This window comes from Pleurodeles waltl, chromosome 6 (genome assembly GCF_031143425.1).
Source record: "Pleurodeles waltl isolate 20211129_DDA chromosome 6, aPleWal1.hap1.20221129, whole genome shotgun sequence".
Lineage (NCBI taxonomy): Eukaryota > Metazoa > Chordata > Amphibia > Caudata > Salamandridae > Pleurodeles > Pleurodeles waltl.
The window spans coordinates 1611678757-1611702006 of NC_090445.1; the positions used below are offsets into that span (position 1 = coordinate 1611678757).

At 44.6% G+C, this 23250-nt stretch overlaps 1 protein-coding gene across 1 annotated transcript in view; it reads left to right on the forward strand.

Annotated features, from left to right (window-relative positions):
- The window catches only part of SLC31A2 (solute carrier family 31 member 2), a 74761-nt gene extending 53075 nt beyond the window's left edge, over nucleotides 1–21686 (forward strand). The window contains exons 3-4 of the mRNA XM_069241497.1: nucleotides 6210–6402; nucleotides 18746–21686. Of these exons, the coding sequence (XP_069097598.1) occupies nucleotides 6210–6402; nucleotides 18746–18989 (437 nt within the window). The 3' untranslated portion in view covers nucleotides 18990–21686. The remainder of the gene's footprint in view (nucleotides 1–6209; nucleotides 6403–18745) is intronic.
- The last annotated feature ends 1564 nt before the right edge of the window (nucleotides 21687–23250 follow it).

A 23250-nucleotide genomic window follows, 5' to 3' on the forward strand; every position in this document is an offset into this window, starting at 1 on the left:
CTGAATGAGCAGATTCTATGGACACTAACCCACTGAAATATCTATATTTCCATCGCTGGATACATGGTTGCATTCTGTGTAGCAGATACCACATTGAACCAGTTCCTGGAGATTGTGGGACATAGGCACTCCTGGTGCCACACATTCAGTCTGTCCCCTTTCTGTTCTTTACTCAGGGGTGATAGCCGCTGCAGTAGAGTTCCCCCACCCCCCGAAATGGCACTTAGGCTTCATAGACGACATAATAATTGATTGGGAATATGGAATGCTGGCATGTTGATATCTTGCAAGACTGCGATATTTGCCCTAACACTAATGTATGCTGCTTTTGGATTAAAGTGTGTTCTGAATAAGATACATCGACAAGCTGATGCCGGCATTTATGTGGATATGAATCCTGCATTAGACAACTCTCATATGAACAATCAGACACTTAACAAATCTACTCTTTGTATGAGACCTAGTTGATATTTGATACTGCTACCATTTCAGTGTGGCACTGTGGATACACCTGGTGACGCATGACTCGTGGACTAGGAGGTTGGGTGACTACGAACCCACTCTTTCTTGCATTTTTAATCAGATAGGAATTATGAAGTAGACCTGTGTTCCCAACCTGTGATCCAGGGACCCCTGGGGGTCCACGAAGCCTTCTGAGGTTGTCCGCAACTGCTTAGAAAACTAAAAAATATTAACAGATTAGGTCCCCATCTTTCAGTAATGACTCAGTGGAGGGGGGTCCCCAGTTTCCAATAAAGATTCAGTGCGGGTCCCCCTGGTTCCAGTAATGATAAAGTAGGAGTCTGCAGCAGTCAAAAGGTTGGGAACCACTGGATTAGACCATAACCTTCATATGAACAGACCCTTAACAAGTGTCCCTGGTTCACAAGACTCCACTTGAATTATTATTTATCTGCACCATTTCATTATGGCTGCCCTGTATACACATTGTGAAGTGTGACTTATGGGCTAGGATGTCGGGGGAGCTAATGACGATGCTCCTTTCCTCATTTAAAAACGGGCTTGATTTATCCCGCTGGTTACCTTGGAAATATTTTGGGTTTGAGGATCCACTGTGATGACAATATGCATGATATAAGAGGTGAGTCAGCTAGGATTCTACTGAAGTGGCTAGCCTATACTATGCATTAACCTTAGGCCAAGGGCTGATAAGGATTCAAGCAGTACAATAGTTTCAAAGTGGATGGCCCACACCTCACACCAGCCATAAATCTAAAGTGACTGTACGCTGAGGCAGCTGTTTTTGGCAGAAACTAGAGCAGGCAATAGCATTAGAGATTACATGAGAGATTAATACATCAGAACCGTGCATGGATGCCATATGCTGATGGTTGCCCGTCAACATTAGGTCATAGGAAACTATACGTTTAGACTGAACGGGCTCCGATTGTTACATCTGTCTGGTGCTAAGTAAGGACAATTTGTCCCTCTATATCAAATTGAATATATAAATGAGCATGTGAACAGTGGAGGTCTTACTAAGTAAGCACAGAAATGAATCATATGATAGGCTTCTCGCTTAGGCACTTTGTAGACTGAGGGAACAGGGGATGAGTAAAGGAAGTTACTGTGGATGCAAGAAAGAAATTATGATCAATGAAGGAGACAGAGGAACTATACATATTAATTGACTAAGAGAAATGGTAAAACTTGATTTATTTCTGTACCTTTACCACCTTCATGAAAGACTCTATGCCTCATGTCCTCACCAAATATTTATGCAAGGAAGATATATGGAATCCAGATGTAGTTAACATAAGAAACATTCAGCACCCTCATATGTGAGTACTGAACATTGGCCTCTTCATCTGTTGGTAGGCACTAATAGTCCAATAACTGTTAACCTCACTTGAGGATTTATGGAATGTGGCCCCTTTGATATTGGTGAAAGAATTGCCACATTATGGGTGGTCAATCGAAAAGGTTCTGGACTGGGTATCAGAGGTGGGGGTTTCTGTATATCTAACAGTTCACCGATGGACATCACCCTTTGAAATGCTTACTGCAGCACTGGTGGTTCATGACACTGAGTGGTGGACAGATTGAGGATCAGGAATGAGCTTTTTTTGGAGTTAAATGTTTAATTTAGTACTATTTGAAGCTATTAATGGTCATAAAGTAACCTGAAGTATGAATGTTTGCATTTTATTAGAGTCGACTCTGCTTTGTTTCCTGGTCACAGAGAGACGAGCCATTGTTAATTAGATCCTGATGAAGGTCGTGTAGAGAATGTGTAAGCCACCAAAACATGCATCGACCAAGATTATATGGAAACCTTAGATCAATGGGGGACTGAATGAAAAGTGGTCTCTGTACTGAGTAAAATTGTATAATATAAATTGTTCTCTGGGGTTTCCAAGGGAAAGTGTGTGTTATGAGTGTGGATGAATGCAGTTCAGAATGAGTGATGATTCAACTAGGGTGGTGAGTTATTTTATCTATACGAATGTATAGTAATGATCTGAACTTTGTGTTATAATTATTGCTTGGTTAATGAATATAATGTTGACTGTGGTTTATGAAATATAGAAGGATAATTGATTTACAAACCAATAAAGACATGCTTTTTAAAGAATTATTAACGAAAATTGTGATTTATATGAAAATAAAAAATACATTTGCATTGTTACACATTTTGATCAGAGACTTTGTTGGATTTTAATTCTGTAATGTATATAGGTCAAGTGTGAATATTTATTTCTTGTTTGATGTTTTGCTTCTCCTGCGTTCCTGGACCTTAACTAATAGTTTAGGGGCAGCCCTGCATGGTTAGTTTGCTAGTAGGATACCCCCTGGATGTTACCAGTAGTGAATGGGGGAATAACCATGATCGCTAATGCGAGGATTGAGTAGGATAGGGAATCACCAAAGAGACACAAGAGGCCCGATCGCACAGGAGGACTGTGTAAATGTTTGTGAATGTAGTGTTCTTCCTTTGTGTGGTTAGCAGTAGAAATAAACTACTTCTCTTTTTTCATAAAAGTAAGGCGTTGGCCGAACATTGATTTACTGCTGGTGCTCATACTTTGAGTTGTGAGCCCGTGTTCACTAATCTGTATTCACACCTTTGTTCCCCCCTTTATCTGCTACCCCGTGAGGGAGCCTTGGACTGCTCGACCAACCCTACTACTGAGAGTCAGGTACTGAAGAGGTTCTTGGCCCAGTGGCTCAAAATTCATAGTAGGCCAGGCCCCAGGACATTGGGAGTAAAAGCCCAGTAATCCCTGCTTGTCCTTTGGCCCTCTGAAAGGGGTTCTGACTATAACCTACGGTGAGAAACATTCAGAAGCATACTTTAGCTCCTACCACTTCATAAATCAAACATATAAAGACAATGTCCACACATTTGTTGTTTTAAATTTTGTTATGTTCCATCAAGACATAGCTTATGATAATATCTTTCATTAAATGTATTTCAACTGTAACATTCATTCATCTCTGTTAAAATCTGTTCATATATTTTTGCCAATAGAGGAAGTACAGATGTGGGATTGCGAGACTAAATTGAGTCAGTGGCTGTGTAGATATCAATAGCAGGAAAACGCCAATTAGTTGGGCCAATGAATGCATAACATGGGTGAAAATGAAAACCTGTCTAGAGACCACAGATGAACTACATAAAGGGAATCCAAGGTAACACTGGCCCATTGTCACTCAGCCTGTTTGGGACAATAAAGGAATATCTTCGAACGTGTTGATACAGCCAGGTTTATTTATACTCCTTTAAAAAATAAATATAACACAAACCTAATCTGTACAGATTCCAGAGCATTACATACAAAGCCTTACACAAAGTTGGCACATGTACCTCAACAACTGCATAAACTTACACAAACCTACCAGACAGCTCTGCTCACCAGGACTCCCTCCCGCAAATAAATGCCCAGAACTAGATCAGATGGTTGCTGCTTTTTCCTACCACACTCGTAAAGCCTAGAACGACTTGCCCCTGCACATCAAATCTGCTTCCTCAGTTCATAAATTCCACAATAAACTGAAGACCTGTCTCTTCACCTAGCGCTGGCCCTGGTGTAGCTGAAGACGATTATGCTTCCAGCACCAGAATACCCTCCCTGGTGAGCTCATCCAAATGCTGATAACATAACAATAAGTGACATTAAAATATAGGCGCGCAATTTGGATAAATAGAGACAGCGTTACACATTACAGCTGTATGCTATATTGAAGGAACAAAAAAGTGACAGATTAGACTTCTGCAGATTACACAGTATTGTAAAGTACCTAGATAGAGTTCAAAGTATGTAAACGTCGAGTATTAAGTCATTTGTGCATTAATTGATAATTATAAGTGCCTACATTGTACCAAGAAAAAGTCATGCCCAAGTAGTGTGACTTAAGTCCTTGAATGGGTGACCAGGGAAATACATAACAGCAGAGAGAGGAACATGATCTACTTGGACATCAGCAAAGCCCTATAAACACCATGAACTGACTTGCAGTGAAAGTAGGATTAATAAACTGGTTTTGGGGGGGGGGTAAACGAGTGTTGGGGAAACTAAATCAATAGAGTTGGTGTCACTTTGGTAACTCATGGAGCAGCTGTTGAAGAGAAGCAGAGCAGTACCAAATGCATAAACCTCCTGCATCAGGGACATTTACAAACTCCAGTTTTCCGTCTGTTTTCTCTAAACTAAAAAAAAAGGCTTGCTGAGCAGCTCCTTTAAACCTGGCTTCCACTCGGTAAACCTGCTGTGAAGGGATCCTCCCCCATGTTGGCTCCACCGGCTTGGCTTGGATCTCTAAATATGGTGAATGGTTCAGCCATGGCCTCCACCACTCTGCAGAACTGGCCACCAGGATTTATTGACTCCCTTAGATATCCGCCGTCGCATCCAAATATCCTTTTTTAGCTATACACTTTAAACGTGACTTTCAAGACCGCCTGCCCGGTAGTGTCTTATGGTTGGGTTTCTTAGGTCTTTCAGATCTTTTCATCGTAACCAGTGAAACCTCCAATGACATCTGGAAACACCCTTTCCCTTTTCACTCTTAGGGATCCCATATGTCAGTCTACCTTCATGCTCTAATTCTGATCTCCTCAGTCGACTGTGGGGATCCTACAGCTCCATCAACAAAAACACATTGTTGGGGTCTTTCGATGGACAAGGGTCCAGTATTAAGATCGCCCACCTTTTTGTACGACGTGCATAGTTTGCATTCCTTATTGGTGCCTCGTAGCTTTGGCAAAGCTTTTTATTTCTGATTTTAGCGCATCACTATCATAATGTTCCCCGGACACATGTTGATATAGTACTCGGATCGGACAGAACGTTCTGCAGGACCAACCTCCTGGGCAGCATCCTCTTCTCTTAGCACATCTGCTCTGGTCCCAGAACGCCAAACAAAACTTTACTGAGAAGTCTTAATCCTGATCAGCAAAGCATCTTGCTTCTAACCTGAGAAAATGCAAGTTCGGTTTGGTGCTCTGCAGTCGACACTGACATAACCATTTTATAAAATTAAGTTTAAACCAAATCTCTTTTTCTAGCAAGCAGCAGCACCTCTTCCTTGGCTTCCCTCTGTTTCTTTTATGTGGGGGGATCTCCTGGAGGTGATGTTCAAAATGTATGTAGTGTATTGAGCTATGTCTGGCTTTTTGTACAAAATGAGTTTAGTTGTTTGAACAGACACACACTCAGTGGGACTACCACCATTCTCAGTGGGGTCTCCTTCAATTGGACTTCTGTATGAGTATTCCTCAAAAAGCAAGACAGGCAAATTCCCACCACATTGTACTTTATGTAGTATTTTAAATGCATGCAGGCCATAGAGCACTGTATTTACAATGAAATATATCACAAGTAGTCCGTGCGCAAAAAAATGGAAACATTTGGGAAAACAAATAATTTTGACATGAGTTCTCAATTTGTGATTTACATTTCAGACCCTTAAAAACAACAAAAAAACGGGACATTATTTTTCATTTGGAGAGTTGTCAGATGTTAGAGTTCTAGCCCTAATTTGCGAATTGTTTCCATTAAATTCACAAAAATGAAAAATTAAATTGACATGGTTCATGTTTCTTTGTTGAGATCCCAATAGCTGGCTTGAAGCTTTAGGCCTGGTGCTGATTGAATGTGGAATGCGTGGGGTGATCGGTGGCCCCAGGTGCTCGATGGTGAGCTGAAAGGCCACAGGAAGATCACATAACTCTTCTTTCTTTTCAGGAATTGCGCTGTCTGTACTGGTGGTACTGCTTATGGCAATCTTGTATGAAATCATCAAACTCATCAAAATGAAGATGCAGCACAGGATCAGCCTGGCTATGACCACCCCAGCCCATGGCAGAGAGATGCTGCTAGAGCCAGACCGCACTTCCATCAACTCTGGCAACACAGACTGCAACCCTCCCAGCAAAAGGTAATGCAGAGCAACACTAGGCTGTGCTGATCAGGGAGAAAACTGGGAGAGTAAGTAGGAGATGTGTGTATAGAGAAAGCAGTGTCTCAAAAATGCAGGTCCTGTAGGGGGTAGAGTGAGTATATTGTCATGAGATAAAGTTGCACACACATTACATTTTTACAGGTGGATGTTCATAGCCACAGCAGAATCTAGTGCAGAAGGAGGAACACAAGGGAGAGGAGAAACAAAGGAGGAAGTGTTTTGTAAACTCTGTTTGCACAGATCAGTAGGGCAAGGACTTGTGGTTTAACCAGCTCTTACTTAAACGGCAAATTGCAGGAACAATGTTTGTGGAGCAAACGTAGTCCAGAAAAAGTAAACAAAACAATATTGTAAACGCTAAATTTGTCACTATGCAAATACCATATCATCAATTGTTTTGTGCTCTAGGTTTTCAAACCTCATTCATTTACTCATTTATAAAGAGCCAATCTAAGCAGTCCTGTTATGTGGGAATTTAATTCTGCTTCTTGTAAAGTCTGAAATCCAGAGATGGTGATGAGAGAGTGCATAAGGTATGCAAAGAGATGGTAGTGGCTTGGGTGACACAGGAACACATTATATGTGATTGGAAGTAAATTGGAGTGTGCAGGTAAGTGCAGAAGACTGGACAGGTTGCTTGGCTTCTTCTTGGCCTCCCCTTACTCTACAGTCGTAGGAAAACCCCCTTTTTTTACTTTTCTACTGGTAGAGGACATAATTATTTTAAAACCTTTTTCATTTCTCACAAGGCCATCCATATTATGGTTCATTCTTAATTCTGGACAAAATGTGCGCCTGCTCTTGTAGGAGACCGTTTTGCTGCTCCTCTCCTTTGCTGGCTCATGTACCTAAAGTCTGCTGACCTTGTTCTAGTGGCAGGTCTTTAGCTCTTTGCTGCTGCACTGAAATCGCCTGCCCACCGATCTTCGTCTGCATCAGAACTATCTCTTCCTCAAATACCTTTTTAAATCGTGGCTAATCCCATCATCTGGGCACTAACCTTTTCTCTTGCTTTCTGGATCCCCTTTTCATTTTGGATTATTTGTCACATTCTAGTGCCAGGAAGGCCCCAGGGGTAGCAGTGAACTTTAATAATATTCATTTATTCTTTCAAAGGATGAGGAGGGAGCTTGCTCATGACATGCTACATATTATTATTACAAAAAAACAGATGCAAACCCCTCTAATATCAATCTTTTGTCCAGCTTTTTTTTTTTTTTACTACCAAAAGGCACTAAGATTTGGGAAACATATGTTGCTAAGCAGCATTGCAGTCACTTGTGAAAAAGCAATCTATTTGACAATTTGCAGCAGTCTTCTGGCCTGCCCACAGTCCGTCTCTCTTGCTCTTTTTGATGACCTCTGATTGTAGCTAAATCATGATCAGATCAATGCATTTGTTCTAGTAGTCTTGTTGTCCGGTTTTGACTGGGCTGTCATGCAGTTCTTCAGAACATGTGCCAAGGCACCAGGCATTATGGGCTATGCCTTACATTGGTTGAGTTCCTTTCTTTCTGAATGCATACAAGAAGTAAATAGTTCTTCTTAAAATGTGCATCATCTCCAGTTAGGTTTGGTGAACTTGAGGGTTCTTCCCTTTCCTCATCTTTCTAACATCCATGTGAGTCACCTACCGAGAGCCTTATCAAAACAGCCGATTAGTACTTACAGGTATGTTGATGATATACATTTATTGTTACATTTAGATGGCAATCCAGCTTAATAGCAATAAGCTAAAATTTCACGGTGAAAAACTGAAATTGTGGTCATTAATGGTAGAAATAACCTAATGGTTTCATTTCTTGTGTATGGCTGAGATGGTTCCTTCGTCCTGCTTTTCTAACTCAGTAAAAACTTGGGGGTGAAAATTGATAACAAGGTATCACTGGCAGGTCAGATTTCATCCGTGGTCCGAGAACTGGAAAAGCATGACTGTGTCTGCCCTCATCAGTCACGTATTCCAAATCCTTGTGCCTGGGACTACAGGACTATCTCATCCACAAACTTAAAGTTATCCAGAACATCTTCATTCATTACCAAGTTCACAGCATATCTGCTTTAATGCCCTTCTTACAGTTTATAGAGCCCTGTGTGTTAAGGCACCATTCTTTATCAACAGCCAATTCAAGAGGTATCTTCCTTATAGGACTCTTTGCTCAGTTTTAGCTAATCAACTTATTCCCAAGTTTAAGAAATAGAGGATGGTTAGCCATAGCTTTTCAGTATGTTCAGCCAAAGTTTAAAATTTACTTGTGCAATCCAGCAAGACAAATCGCTCCTTGCATGCAGACATTCTCTTAACACATGATTTTTTCGAAAGGCATTGACCTCTTCATGAGCTGCTTGTCTTGCTTTGACTAACCTCGGCATCTGATAGACACTTGCTGCAGCTTCCTTACCTTAGAATTATCCCAGTCGTCAGGCTGGATCTCGAAGATTTTTCATGAGCAGTACCCCTGCGTGCCGATAGGTGGCATTGTTCGGCTCCAACCATCAGATGTGACATCCATGGCACCTCTATAGATGCCTTCCAGGTGCGCCAATGTCAGTTCTTTTCCTTTTATGTGAGCCAGTGCTGATAAGGGAAGAGCTACCCCTTCAGTCTTTTTTACTGTGCCTTTTTGAAAATCTTTTCAATACTTTTTTTGAGGTTTTTAACTGGTGTATCAGGAATGTCAAGTAGGAAGGCCGGCTTCAAGCCCTGCGGTGCCTCTCACCAGCCGATGTTGGTTATGGACCCGCATCTTGTTTGCCTGTGGTGCATCGAGCGTGACCACTACCCAAAGTCATGCCGTGATTGCTATGTGATGAATCCAAAGGCTTTAAGGGAATGCTCCCTCAAGCTCATGGCGGCCTGTCGTGCGACTCCGTGCCGGTCGAGACGAAGGTCCCAGGATAGGTCGCAGAGTCAGAGATCATCAGCACATTCTTAATCTTTGGGACATATGGGTAAGTCAAAACACAAGAAGAAGTTAAGTGTACTTCGGCTTCCCCGCATCAGCTGACAAGGCCTGGGGGCGTCCATATTCGAGGCCTAGCTCAGCCGCTGAGCCTGCACCTCGGCTGACTGAGTTTCCCCTAGTTCCTGTGCCCCCCCCCCCAACTCAGAGTTTTATGATGCCATGTGCGTTATATTAAAAATGGGACCACTCTGGTGCAACTTCGGATCGCTTGGGGTCTGCAGGGACCATTGCTGGTTCCAAGCAGGTGGTTTGGTACCAGTGGGGCCCCAAGGATCCACTTCTGGATCCAGACTGACACCGGGTGTGCTAGCTCCACCTTCCCCGGTGCAGCTCCCAATGCACCTACCAGCGGTGCCATCCCCGTTTTAATCCCAACTCTGATACGGAGCTGGAGGGGCACCAGGCCTCCCAGGTTGGATCTGGAGTCCTCTTCCCATGGTATTGGCTAATTGGAGGAGTTACTGGACTCCGATATCGAGCCTTATGAACAGGATATGGATTGGTGTGAGGTACCGGGTGAAGCCAGTCGCCTAGATACTTTCCCAGAGGCTTGTATGCTTTATCTCCACCCCCCCCCCCCCCCCCCCAACCCAACCATGGCTATGGAAAGGGGAGCATCTTCTGAGATAGTGGTGATGAGGGCTTCTGAGGTCCTTGACCTTCACCAACTGTTGGTGGCAGGCAAGACTAATGTCTTGACGGAGGTGCTTTAGCCTTGAGTCTCCCCATATGAATTGTTCCTTCCACTTAATAAGGCCCTCACTAATGTCCTTTTGGGTACCTGGTCCAAACCCAACAAAGGGGCTCCTGTGAACAGGGCAATCTCCCACCACCCTGCCACGGGGGACCCTGAGTTTCCTCACCCAACACCCCTCCCCTTAGAGTTTGGTGGTCCAGACTCCCACCTCACATGCCAATCCTGGCGCGATCCCTACAGCTCCTCCAGATAGGGAATCCAAGAGACTGGAAACACTTGCAAGGAAGATGTTTTCTTCCAACAGCCTAGTATTTCAGTCTGTGAACACTGCATGCCTTTTGGGGTGCTACTCCCATACTCTGTGGGATATGGCTGCGCAGATGCTGTGTGTGGTGCCAGAGTAGGCCCGGGCTGTGTTCTTCCACGCTGTAGTAGATGGGAGACATGCAGTAAAGTTAAAAATTCGATGTGGACTTTGTAGGAAGCTGGCATGTTGTAGTGAGCACCTATGGTATTATCACCTTATACCATGTATCCCCTGTTAGTGAAGTGTAGGCAGTGTCTAGGAAGCCAGGGCTTTCTAGAGGTAGCTGTAGATGGGCAGCCAGGACTTATCTAGGAGACATGCAAAGCTTAAGCAATACCACTAAAGTCACACAGCACTATCACACATGAAAGGACCACACAGTGTTACCATAATAAAGTACCTTTATTTTTGTAACACAAATACTAGAATACTAATAGGCAGTCCTACCAACTGGAGGTAAGTAAACACACTAAATATATACACAATAGCAATCAGTAAGGAGCATAAAAACAACAAGCATTGGGAAAAGTATTAGAAAATAGTGAGGGCCCTAGGGGAGGGCCAAACCATATATTAAGAGAGTGGAATGCGACATACAGCCCCCCACCCAATGATTTGGAATAGTTAGAGGGGAGCTGGAGGAACTAGTTTTTTGCAAAACTAACAGGAGGACTTAGGAAACACATTGTGCAAGACCCAGACCAGACCGGAAGAAACCAAAGGTGTATTCTGACAGACTAGGACCTGCAAAGGAAGAGGACCAAGTCCACTTTGTGATGGAGTGTTTGGTCGTGGCAGGAGCCACTACCCACCCTTCTGTGGATGCAGGACTAGGTCAGTGTGGCACGAAGAAGACCAGCTGTGCAGCACAGGAGATAAAGAGGAGTCCCTGAAGTGATGCAAATGGTGTCCCACATCAGCTGTCTGGTTGCAGTGGGTCAGTAGTGCTCGAGGACCACCAACAAGCCTTGGCAAATGCAAAAGAAGACGAATTGCAAGGCTGAAGAGGACAGCAAGGCCCAGTGGACTCGGCCCAAGGAGGAGAGTCTGGGGTGACCCTCAGCAGTCTGGAGAGTCACCAGAAGAGGATGCAGCCCCCACAGGCAGCAGGGGCAGCAAGTCGCAGTGAGGTCCACTCAGCACACCTGAAGAGGAGCCCCACATCGCTGGAGCAGCAGAGAGGGGACTGTGCTTGGCAGGAAGAAGTGCTGGGGGCCGGGGCTACGCCGAGCCTGAAGATCCCTTGGAGCACGAGCAAACAAGCCTTGGTAGCTGCAAGAGTCATAGTGCACAGGGGTACTGTCCTGCAAGGAAGGGCAAGGGCTTACCCTCTCCCAAGTTGGACAAGTGGCAGAGAGGCCCAAGGGAGACCACTTCAGACCACCACCTGTGATGCATGATCCACGCAGTACCGGAGCAGAGCAGATTCACACAGCCAGTTGTCATTGCCTGCAGATGCAGGGTAGTGACTCCTTCACTCCAAGGGAGATTGCTTCTTACTTTTTGGTGCAGGCTGGAGTCTTGTCGACCTTAGAGGATGCACAGTCAGGGAAATGTTGCAGTTGCTGGAAGTAGCCGGTGAAACAGTGTTGCAAAGCGGAGTCGTCGCTGTAGTTGCAGTCTGTTGGTTCCTGTAGAGTCCATTTGCAGGTACAGTAGCCAGAACATGATGTAAATGTTGCAGAGGAGTCCTGGTGGAATCTTGCATGTCGAATCTGAGGATCCACCCAAGAGGGAGACCCTAAATAGCCCATGGAGGGGGATTGGTCACCTAGCAAGGTGACCACCTATTAGGAGGGGGCTGTGACATCACCTGCTTGCCCTGGCCACTCAGATGCTCCCAGTGGCCACTGCCCATCTTGGATTCAAGATGACAGAATCAAGTGGCCACCTGGAGGAGCTCTGGGCACCACCCCTGGGATGGTGATGGACAAGGGAGTGGTCACAGCCCTTTCCTTTGTCAAGTTTCGCGCCGGAGCAGGGACTTGGGGTCCCTGGACTAAAGCAACCAGGTTTATGCAAGGAGTGCACCAAATGTGCCCTTCAAAGCATACCGGTGGCTTGGGGAGGCTACCACTCTCAAGCCATGTAACACCTATTTCCAAGGGGAGAGGGTATTGCCTCCCTTTCCCACAGGAAATCCATTGTTCTGCCTTCCCCTGCCTGAGCTGGTCAAGCAGCAGGAGGGCAGAAACCTGTCTGTGGGGTGGCAGCAGCGTGGGCTGCCTGGAAAACCCCAGAAGACTGGTATGAGCAATACTGGGGGGGTCCTCTGAGGAGCCCCCAAAGTGCATGAAATCATACAACTGGCAACAGTATTGGGATATGATTCCGACATGTTTGATACCAAACATGCCCAGGTTTTGAGTTACCATTATTTAGCTGGACCTGTCCAGTACACGGGTAAAATGGCTTCCCTGTGCTTACGAAGCCCAATGCAATGGAACTGGAGTTCTTAGGGGCACCTCTGCTCAGGCAGGGGTGCCCTCACACACAGGTACCTGCACCCTGCCCTCTGGCTAGGAGGGCCTACCATAGAGGTGACTTACATTGACCTGGTGCAGTGACCTGTAGTGAAAAGCTGCATTGACCTTTTCTCGCAGGCTGCAATGACAGGCCTCCAGACACATTTTGCCTGGGTTCCCATGGGTGGCACAATGTGATGCAGCCCATGGGGAACCCCTGGAGCCCCAATGCCCTGGGTACCGAAGTACCATATACTAGGGACTTATATGGAGTCACCAGAATGCCAATTGTGGGGTGTGCAAAGTCCTAAATTTGGAGGGAGAGAGCCTCCTAATTAGCAACGGGGTCCTAATTAGCAGGAACCCAGTGAAAACAGTCCAAGCATACTGATGGTAGGCAAAAAGTTGTGGTAACCATGCCAAAAAGAGGGTACTTTCCTACAGACTTGACACTATTGACTCGCTTGGCAGAGTGGTTTCATCGTCTGTGTTATGCACTACTGGCTTTTTGTTGGACATGTCCTTTGATACCTCCTGTCTCTTCAGAGACAAAGTGGACTCGATGCTTGAAAGTTTTAAGGACAGTTGGGCTACTGCCCTGTCCTTGGTGTTATCTGCCACCCCCAGTCTGCTTTTCACCCCTTTTGCAGCTACGGAAGGGGCAACCACCCAGCCACTGTGCCGCGCATGCTCCCCAGCACCTTTTGTGGCTAAGGGTACGGTATCCACAAGCCACGTGGATAAGACAGACAGAGAGGTTGGGTCTGTCCACCACCCCTGAAGCTGCAACATCCAAACCCTCCTAACCTGCCCTTATAGCATCACAGGCACACATTCCGTGACAGGATCCGTCATCACTTGCCCACTGGCAGTCTGTAACATCAGACAGGTGGGTTTTGCAGTTGGTCCAAAAGGGCTACTCCCTTCCCTTTCTGACTGCTTATCTCCCCCAAATCACTATCTCAAGATAGACTGACAGAGGATCATCTTTCTCATCTCCACAAGGAACTTGCAGCCCCAAAGCCAGAAGTAGGTTAAGGTTGCTATTCCAGCTACTTTCTGGTGCCGAAGAAGGAAGAAGGGCTTTGTCCTATTGCACACCTGCGGCCTGCTCAACTACTCCCTCACAAAGAAGATATTCAGAATGCTTACCTTGCCACAGGTTCTCTCTACCCTGGATCTAGGAGACTGAATGGTAGCAGTGGACTTTCAGGACACATTTTCATATCCCTTTCCTGTCTGCCCAAAAAATGTTACCTGCGGTTCATGGTTGGCCATGAGCATTTTCAGTTTGCTGTTCTCCCCTTTGGCTTGACCAGCACCCCATATGTGTTAACCAAGGTGATGGCAGTGGTTGCAGCTCATCTGCAGAGATCAGGGGTGTCAGTCTTCCCCTATGCCGATGACTGGCTGATGAAGGCTGGCTTTCCCTAGGCTGACTCCCTCTCAGATGCTGTCTCATCGGAGCTGCTCTGGACACAGTGCAGTTTCAGGCTTATCCTCCCGAGAGGCGAGTCCAGGATATTCAGGCTATGGTACCGATGTTTCAGCCTTTATCCTGGATTTTGGTGAGACAGACTCTGAAGCTGTTGGGACTTATGGCCTTCTGCATTCTTGCTGGTGACAAATGCATGTTGCCATATGTGGGCTCTGCAGTGAGACCTGAAGTTCTAATGGGCACAGCGTCAGGGGAATTTCTCTGATGTGGTCCAGATCTCGGAGGGAACTGCAAAAGATCTGCAGTGGTAGCTGACGAACTGTGATTGGGTGAGTTCCAAATTCCTCTACCTTCCCGAATCAGTTCTCACAGTAATGACAGATGCATCAGCCCTGGGATAGGGTGGCCAAGATTAGATGACTCTGGTCTAATCCAGATCCCAAATCAGTCTGCTAGAGAAATGGGCCATCCGAAGGGCTTTGAAGGCATTCCTACCTTCCATCAAGGGGAGTCTGTGCAGGTGTTCACGGACAACACCGCTGCCATGTGGTACTGCAACAAACAGGCTGGGATGGGGTCATGGACCCTATGACAAGAGTGCCTGCTTCTCCTGACATGACTAAAACATCAGGGCATTTGCCTGGTGGTTCAACACCTGGCAGGCTCTCTGAACACCAAGGTGGACGAACTCAGCTGCAGATGCTTAGCGGATTACAAATGACATCTTTATCCAGAGGTGGCGCAAGGTCTTTTTCAGCGATGGGGAGAAACTTGGTTATATCTGTTTGCCTCTGCCAAAAACACGCAGTATCAGCATATTTGCACGCTGGAGTTTGCAAGGTGTCTCTTGCTCTCTAACGCTTTTCATCTAGAGTGGAGCTCAGGCCTCTTAAATGCCTTTCTGTCCATACCGCTCCTGCCCACAATTCCCAAGAACACCAAGAACAACCAGGGCCAAGTCATCCTTCTGGCATGGGACTGGGCATGGAGAGTGTGGTATTCTGAGCATAGCCATTGATCCTCCTATCAGGTTTCCCCTTCAGGAGAATTTTCTTTTGCAGCAGCAGGGGAGGGGGTTCTCCATCCGAACCTGTCCAGTCTCCACCTTCTTGCATGGAGATTGAAAAGCTGCATTTGACAGCCTTTGGCCTTCCTCCTGAAGTCTGTGGTGTTACCTTGGCAACCAGGCATTCCTCCACCAAGATAGTATTCTTCTGTTGTTGGAAGAAATTTGTGACTTGGTACTCAGACAGAAACTTTGATCTCATTTCTGCTTCTCTTTCTCATGCTCTTCTATTCATTCTCTCTTGCCTAGCAGGGCTCTGCTCTGGGCACACTTAAAGGTTATCTTTCTCCTAGCTCTGCATTCCTCAGATTACCTGATCAGCCCTCTCTTTTTAAGTCCCCTATTGTGCATACATTCTTTAAAGGTTTGGTTCATATTTTTTCCCCTTCTACTTGTATCATGCTTTATTGGGACTTGCATCTATTGCTTACACTTTTAACGTGCACTGCCTTTGAGCTGCTTCACAATTGTCCCCTGCAGTTATTCATCATGAAAGCAGCTTTCCTTGTGGCTATAACATCTGCTCGATGAGTCTGTGAGCTACAGGCTTTATAATCTAAGCCACCCAATTTATCGATCACCCTGGCAAAGTGGTGCTTTGCACATGGCTTCCTTTCTTCCGGAGGTGGTCATGCTCTTTCATGTAGGTCATGACTGCTTTCTATGCTCTCCCCCACCCTTACAAGGATGAAGAGCGTCTCCATCGTCTGGACCCCAAACAAGCGTTGTCATCCTACCTTGACCACACACAGGAATTTTGGGTGGACTATAATTTCTTTGTGGGGTATGTTGGAGCTAAAAAGGGTTGTGCTATGCAGAAAAGGACCATCTCCAGATGTATTATGCTCTGTATTTAAATCTGCTGTTTTGTCCAAGAACCATCCCTCTGAGGGCTTGTGTGCTCATTCCACCAGAGCCAAAACTGCGACCATTGTGTTGGCACATGGAGTTCCAGTCCTAGATATGTGCCAGGCAGCAGCGTGGGTCTCCCTGCACTCGTTTACCAAACACTACTGCCTGAACAGTCAAGTCCCTCGTTACGGGCATTTTGCCTGTTCAGTCCTATAGGACTTCCTTGTCTGAAATAGGTCTGCAAACCCACCTCTGGGAATGGTTTTGCTTGTTCTAAGGTAAGGAATCTGCAGCTAGATTTCTCTACAAGTAGAACAAGTTGCTTACCTTCATTTACGCCTTATCTGGTAGAGATTATGGTCCTGATTTAGATATTGGTTGATGTGTTACTCCTATCCCGTCCACCAAAATTTTAATTAATTATATCCTATGGGATTTAGATTTCGGGAGACGGGATATCTGTCACCATTGTGACGGAGTAGCACATCCGCCAATATCTAAATCCATCCTCCACACTGCAAACTGATTTTTAGGGCCAAGGCTATTCCCTTTTCAGGACCTTGTTATCCAAACCTGTGTTCAGTGTTCTTCATGGCTCCGTGCTTCTGGCATGGAAAGTCATGAAAAGAAACTGCTGTCACTGTGCCTGGATGTCCCCTATAAAGGTACAGTGGATGTCACTTCCAGCATGGGCACCACCGGCAATTCTTGCAGAGCCAAACGACACCACCTATCGGCATGCAGGAGTACTGCATCCAATAAATCTTGCAGATCCAGTCTGATGCCTGAGATAATTCTAAGGTAAGGAATCTGCAGCTAGGTATAGTCTCTACCAGATGAGGTGCTACCAAAGGTAAGTAACTTGTTCTTTTGCCACCTTCTTTGCTGTTCTGGCTCTCCTTGACTTTGTGCCATGTGACCAGTGGTGTTTGTTTGCTTTATAAGTAGGTTATACATAACCTAACACAGTATAACAACATATTGGCTAGGACAAAATTGCTAAATGCTCATTTCTCATTCATATATCATTATTAAACAACTAAACATAAACATATGTATACGTCAGGAAAGTCATGTTCAGTTCTCTTCAACCAGTTTAGTATCACTAACAGTCACCAGTGTAAACATTCTAGGATGTTCCGTCCTATGATTACATCTTCGCAGGGTTTAAGGTGGTTGTGACATCATTCATCCCATTCAGTGGCACATCACTACTCGAAACATATGAGCTCTAAGTTGTTCAGTCTGCCTTTTTCATGCCTTTCGATTTGGAACAAACTGTATCAGTTTACCAGCTTTAGTCTTCATGTGCTGCCCTTGAAGGTTTAGGATCGGTACATGGCTGTGTCACAGATATAAGCCATTTACAAAGAGTGTAATGCAAAGAACAGCAGTCACTATAAAGCAGTGGTAACGAGGTACATGATGGAATTCAACCTTCCATTCTGCTGTGAATGCATGGCCGAAGATTTGCATAAATCATCTAATTGTCATAGGTGGACCCTTAACCACTCCTTCCAAAACCCACCATCTAGATTAATCTAAAGAGGAGGAAGCTGGCAGAAGAAGGACAACGTAATGTTTTAACTTTTGTGTCAATGGAGAAAATTCTGGCTTATTTTCCCCTCAGAGTTATTCTTCTGCACAATAAAACATGTATTTTTGGTAAAATTGTAGCCAGGTGGAAAATGCTATATGCCAGGGCACTAAACACATGAGGTGATAGGATTAATGCTTGCAATAAGTCTAACCACTGGCAAACACTCAGGGTAACATTCCAGCCCATTGTCTTTTGCTCACCATGCCACCTCAGTTTAGACCCAGCCATTGGCAAATCGGTCTTGACCCTGCTCCAATAGAAAGAGTCCAGCCTGACCTGCCAGGACAAGTTCAGGTGTGGTTTTAACTTTTTTGCCAGGGCTGATTTTGGTTTTCAGTCCCTCCCTGTCTCCAGCGTGGTGCAAGTGTGGCACCGAAACGTGAACTCCCTCTGTGTAACAGTGCCACGATCCCTCCTTGCCTCAGAACAGAACCTAGCTCTGCACTTTATAGCTTTCCCTCCAGTTTTCTTCAGTCCTCTTTGGTTTTAGACCTTGACCCTTAGGCGAAAGTGCACTTATAAGTACCATATATGATACGATTTTAGGGTGTCAGATGACGTGTCGTGGCTGAGACGCTGTGTCATAAAATGGAGCACTTTGAAATGTGCTTTTAAAAAATTCCTGGCTGCTGGAAAAAAAAAACGAGCATTCTTCTGGCGGCCAGAAGCTACAACTCTGACCTCTTGCAAGAGCTGTGTGCAGTTGCCTTTGAACAACCGAACTTGTGTAGGCCTTGGATCCACCGTGGAAAGTATTCACGTTTATAAATGACAATAATGGTCTCGCGTGCGTGCGTGTGTGTGTGTGCGCGCGCGCGCGCGTGGGTGTTTCTTCTTTGCACAACTGATGAATGGATGAGTGCAGATTTCCCCCAGTGTTTCTGGAGCCATCGAGTACATGCTTTACTGACTGCTCCTTGTCTTTTCACAGGTGGCTAGGCCTGCACTTGGGAGCTTCGCTGTTGCACGTGTTGCAGGTGGTGCTGGGATATGCACTGATGCTGTGCGTTATGACCTACAACACCTGGATCTTTCTGGGCATCATTGTGGGCTCTGTCATTGGATACTACCTGCTGTTTCCGATTCAGCTGGAGTCTCTCGATTCCTGCCACAGGACGCCTGCCGGGCAGAGGCACACTAATGAGGGGAGGCTGCGGACAGGAGGAGACTTGTAAACACACACTTGTCGTGGACGTCGTGCTAGATAGACCAAGAGAAGAGACAGGAGCTCTACCTGTATGGAACTACCCTTTGATGAGGAGCTGGAAAGAAGTGCATTTGTTCCTATTTAAAGCTACTGTCTCAACTTGGAGGACTGATATCCCCATACAGTGGCCACTTCTACTTTTTGATTCACGTAACTTAATTTCAACAGACTTTTCTTGGCTGTCTTGAGGTGCTGTGGATCTGGGCTGTGTCCACAATGCCTAAGCTCATGCTGATATCTCTGCTTTCATTTTTGCCTGTGAATGAGTACCAAGCTGGCTTGGGATCAGGGGCCGAGCTTGAAGGGGCGTGAATCTGCAGACACCCTTAGTTCACAAAACCAGGAAAGATCATGTGGCTCCTGGGGTGGGGGTGGTCTGCATTTTATGTCTACATATTATTTAAGCCTACCTAAATGATTTTTAAAGTACACCACATTATTTTTTTGATCCAGCAACTTTAAGTTGTATATTTTTAAATAAACGTTTTTTTTTTTGTTTTGTTTTTTAAATGAAAGAGAGTTTCACTAATAATCAGGTTGCTTTGTTTGTTGGGAGTTTACAGGTGCAGACTGTTACAAAGTGTCTTACCTCATGAACTCATTGATATTGAGAATTGCTACATGGTCCTCTAGTCTTCCACTTGTAAGAGCAAAGTGCTCACAGGTTTGGCACAAGCTCTTCTTATCTCTCATCTGTATAGTTTTATAGACACATAAATTGGCATAGGGGGATATAGTAGTGCATCGCTTGTGCTGCATGGATCTGTGGACTGCCACAAGCAAACATAGCTGCTCACCTTCAGGGATTGGTTGCTCAGGACATTGTTACAGGCACTGAGTGTATTTGGTGGGTTTGTTTTTTTTTATCTCTGGATGTGATGGATCATGTTATCATCACAGACCGTCTTTCACTACTCACCACATTGAGGGAGTTTAGCAAAGCGTTACAGAGTCCTTCCTCATCTTGTCCATAGGTCGGCACAGTCATCTACTGACTGGCATATATCATGTGATGGCACGGGTTAACAGAGGAATATGGAGCATTTCACTTTAAGTACAGGACAGTTCAAGTGATTGGTATCGAAGCTTGAAGCCTTTCATCCCCATGATTGTGCACTTCTGAGATTGGTAGAGATGCAGGACCATTTTCTTCTAAGAGGGAATACGTTTTGGATTATCTGCTAAGGCTAGCTGGCTGCCAGGACTGGTTAAGTGACCTCTAATACTAGATGGTTGTGGGTTTTGTTCAATGAAGCTGAGCCCTCAATTTGGATGACTGATGGGGTGAGACTGACAATACAGAACTATTCCTTTCTAAATCTGCATATGTTGGCAGATTGGCACAGTGGTAAAGAGCCATTCTCGTGTAGATGGCTCAGGGGCACGACCATTCATCCCTGGGACTGGTTGGTTGAGGGGGTCAGAGTCATTCACTTTAAGGCTGGATGCCTGGGGGACAGATTTCTTGATACAGAGCCATTCTTATATCACTGATGATGGAGGTTGTCATTAGAGGTTCATAACTGAGGGAGCTGGCATAGACATCGTGTTTTTTATTGTCCAGGGCTGGATGGGTGCGGGCACTGACCTCCTGATAAAAAGGTAGTCACAAGTAGAAGTTGAATACTTAATAAATGGAGAAATAGATATGAGAGCTATCTTCAGGAATGGTTCACTCGGTTGCTTATTACTGCTGAAGCATGGAAGTGTGAATTGGCATCTAGAGATTATGTAGTATTTCTGGATCCGGGCCACGCCACCAGAGCAGCGTTGAGATGCCAAATTAGGGTCATTTTAAGTTTTGTAATTGTTTTCGAGATCAGCAGAAAAGATTTTATATCCAGGAAATAGGAACATGAGGGAATTATTGACAGAGTTAAATAACCTATTACCTCTGCAACCACAAGGCATCAGGGGACGAATTTGTCAAGAACACAGGCTGTGGTGTAAAGAACCATTTTGAGAATTATTCAACAGTTATTAGGTAAAATATTTATATAGGAAAGGGAGGGTCATGGCTAATATATTTGTAAAGTTAACTATGCAGCTCTGTTAACATCTGAGATTGCAATCACATGTGTGAACCCTGTTCTACGTACAACGGCATTAGATGTCTGTATGAACAAGATTGCTTTGCATTTTACAATAACCATAATCACAATTCATTTGTAGTAATTTTATTTCGTTTAAGTGCCTTTTTTAGGTCGAGCCTACTAGACAGCACATGCGGTCTTGTGTTGTAAAAGATATATAGTGAACTTCAGTGGGCTTAAAGCCTACCCATTGCCTACTATTGGTTGACTTTGTCATTTTCATTTACCTGCTTCTTATTCAATGGCTTTCTCTTTCCCCCATGTTCTACTTTTTCCCTCATCCACACCCTGTTGCCCTCCCCATCTACCCCCATTGTCTTTTTTGTTTTTTAAACATTTTTGCACTGAAAAGTGCTTTTTTACTTATCGATCCAAGTGACGTCTGACATCTTGGATCATTATTAAACAAAAATGGCCACCACACTTCAGATAATTATCAGTGAATTGCGCAGTGCAGCAGGTCTTCAGATTAGCTTGTAACTAGAAAGGCATGAGTGCACTTAAACATAAGGATTAATTTAAAGTCTGATTTGTTCCAATCTTTGAAAATAAAGATAGTCTTAGAAATGTAATGCATCTTTGTCATTTTTTTTTGCATTGGAGATTTTACAAGTTAAAGACCTACATACATGCCAACATTTTGAACTTGGTTAGCGGCAAATTTTGGAGAAAAAAATTCTGGGGAATTTTTTTTTGTCCATTGACTTACAGTGGAGGAGGAGGATTCAGGCAAAAGACACCTAAAATAAAGCAATTTTTGCCTTAAATGTATTGGTAGTCTCCTGCCTGATTATGATCTGTTGGCATGTATGTACCTAAATTCATAAATAGTGGGAACGGTTCATAAACAACGGGAGGAGGCCGAAAAAAAGTGGAACAAATACAATTCAAAGATGGCTGCTGCTTTTGCTTGTACTTCACATCTCTGCCCTAGTGATAATGTGTTTTTCTTTGGATGGGTTGCATTTGTGAAAGCACTTGTACCAAGAAGGAGAGCAACACAGTAACGTGTCCTCTCACGTTAAAAATAATGTTAATACAGTTTCTAACTGAGGATAGCACTGTTTATGTAACTTTACTTATTTGGGCTTGGTACATCTGTTTATGGGCAGAACTTTAGTTTTTAAAACTTCAGCGGAGACTGGAGATTTATAATGAATCGAGACCTAGGTTGGTAGTGCAAGCTGAACATATGACAGCACGAGAGCTGTGAGGAACACAAAAAGGCAACATACCCACCAGAGGCCATTAAGTTGTACCACTAAATGTTTGCAGTAGGAGCCAGCTGTGTATTCTTCATTGTTAACATTGCACCTTTGCATTGATCCCCCTTATTCAAATTCACCTCCAAACATAAACATATGTATACTCCAGAAAATTCATATACAAATGCCCCATTTGTTGCTGTGTCTCTTAATACACTTGGACTTGCAGCTTTTGCTATAAAACCATTATTACAAACATGTAATCAGCTGCTTTGTAACCCATGCTTTTGTCAAAAGGTTAGGTGTTTTAGGTCTCGCCTAGCCTCTTTGAGGCATGATGTATCTCCTCTGTGGGCTTAGAGCACACCCAACTCCTTAATTCATTCCTTTGTGTACCCTTTGAAAATCCTTGCCTTTGTGTGGTCAATCACTTCTATTTGTCCCTTCTTTTGAGGTGTTGGTCAAGCCCATGGCGACTGGCCCTATTACTTGTAGACTTTCACTTCTGGCCATTTGCGTTACAATTTTTTTTAAATGTTGCCTCTTGTTGTGTTTTCAGATTGTTGTGTTTTTTGGCTGTCTGAACAAAACGTGCTCAGGCTACGGCATTTTGAGTGTTGCAAGCATGCACCTAACAAACATGGTGATCTGCGGGCCATGAGTCTCTTGTCTTCATGGCCTGCAGATCTCATGTATGTACACTAGCTGCATGGTTGGTGCAATCCGGTTTAGGCTGAGAGGAGCTCAGGCATGTACTGTGATGCCATATTGGAAAGAGAGATTGCTGTATATGTTAGTAGTCCTAGTAGTCACTTGGCTCTCCATCGCCACACTGGACCCAGGTAACATTTGAAATACTTCCAAGACTATTGGCTAATTTGAACAAGCGTAATTTCTGTTAACGTGGTGCTCCTGAAGAAGAGATGTAGAA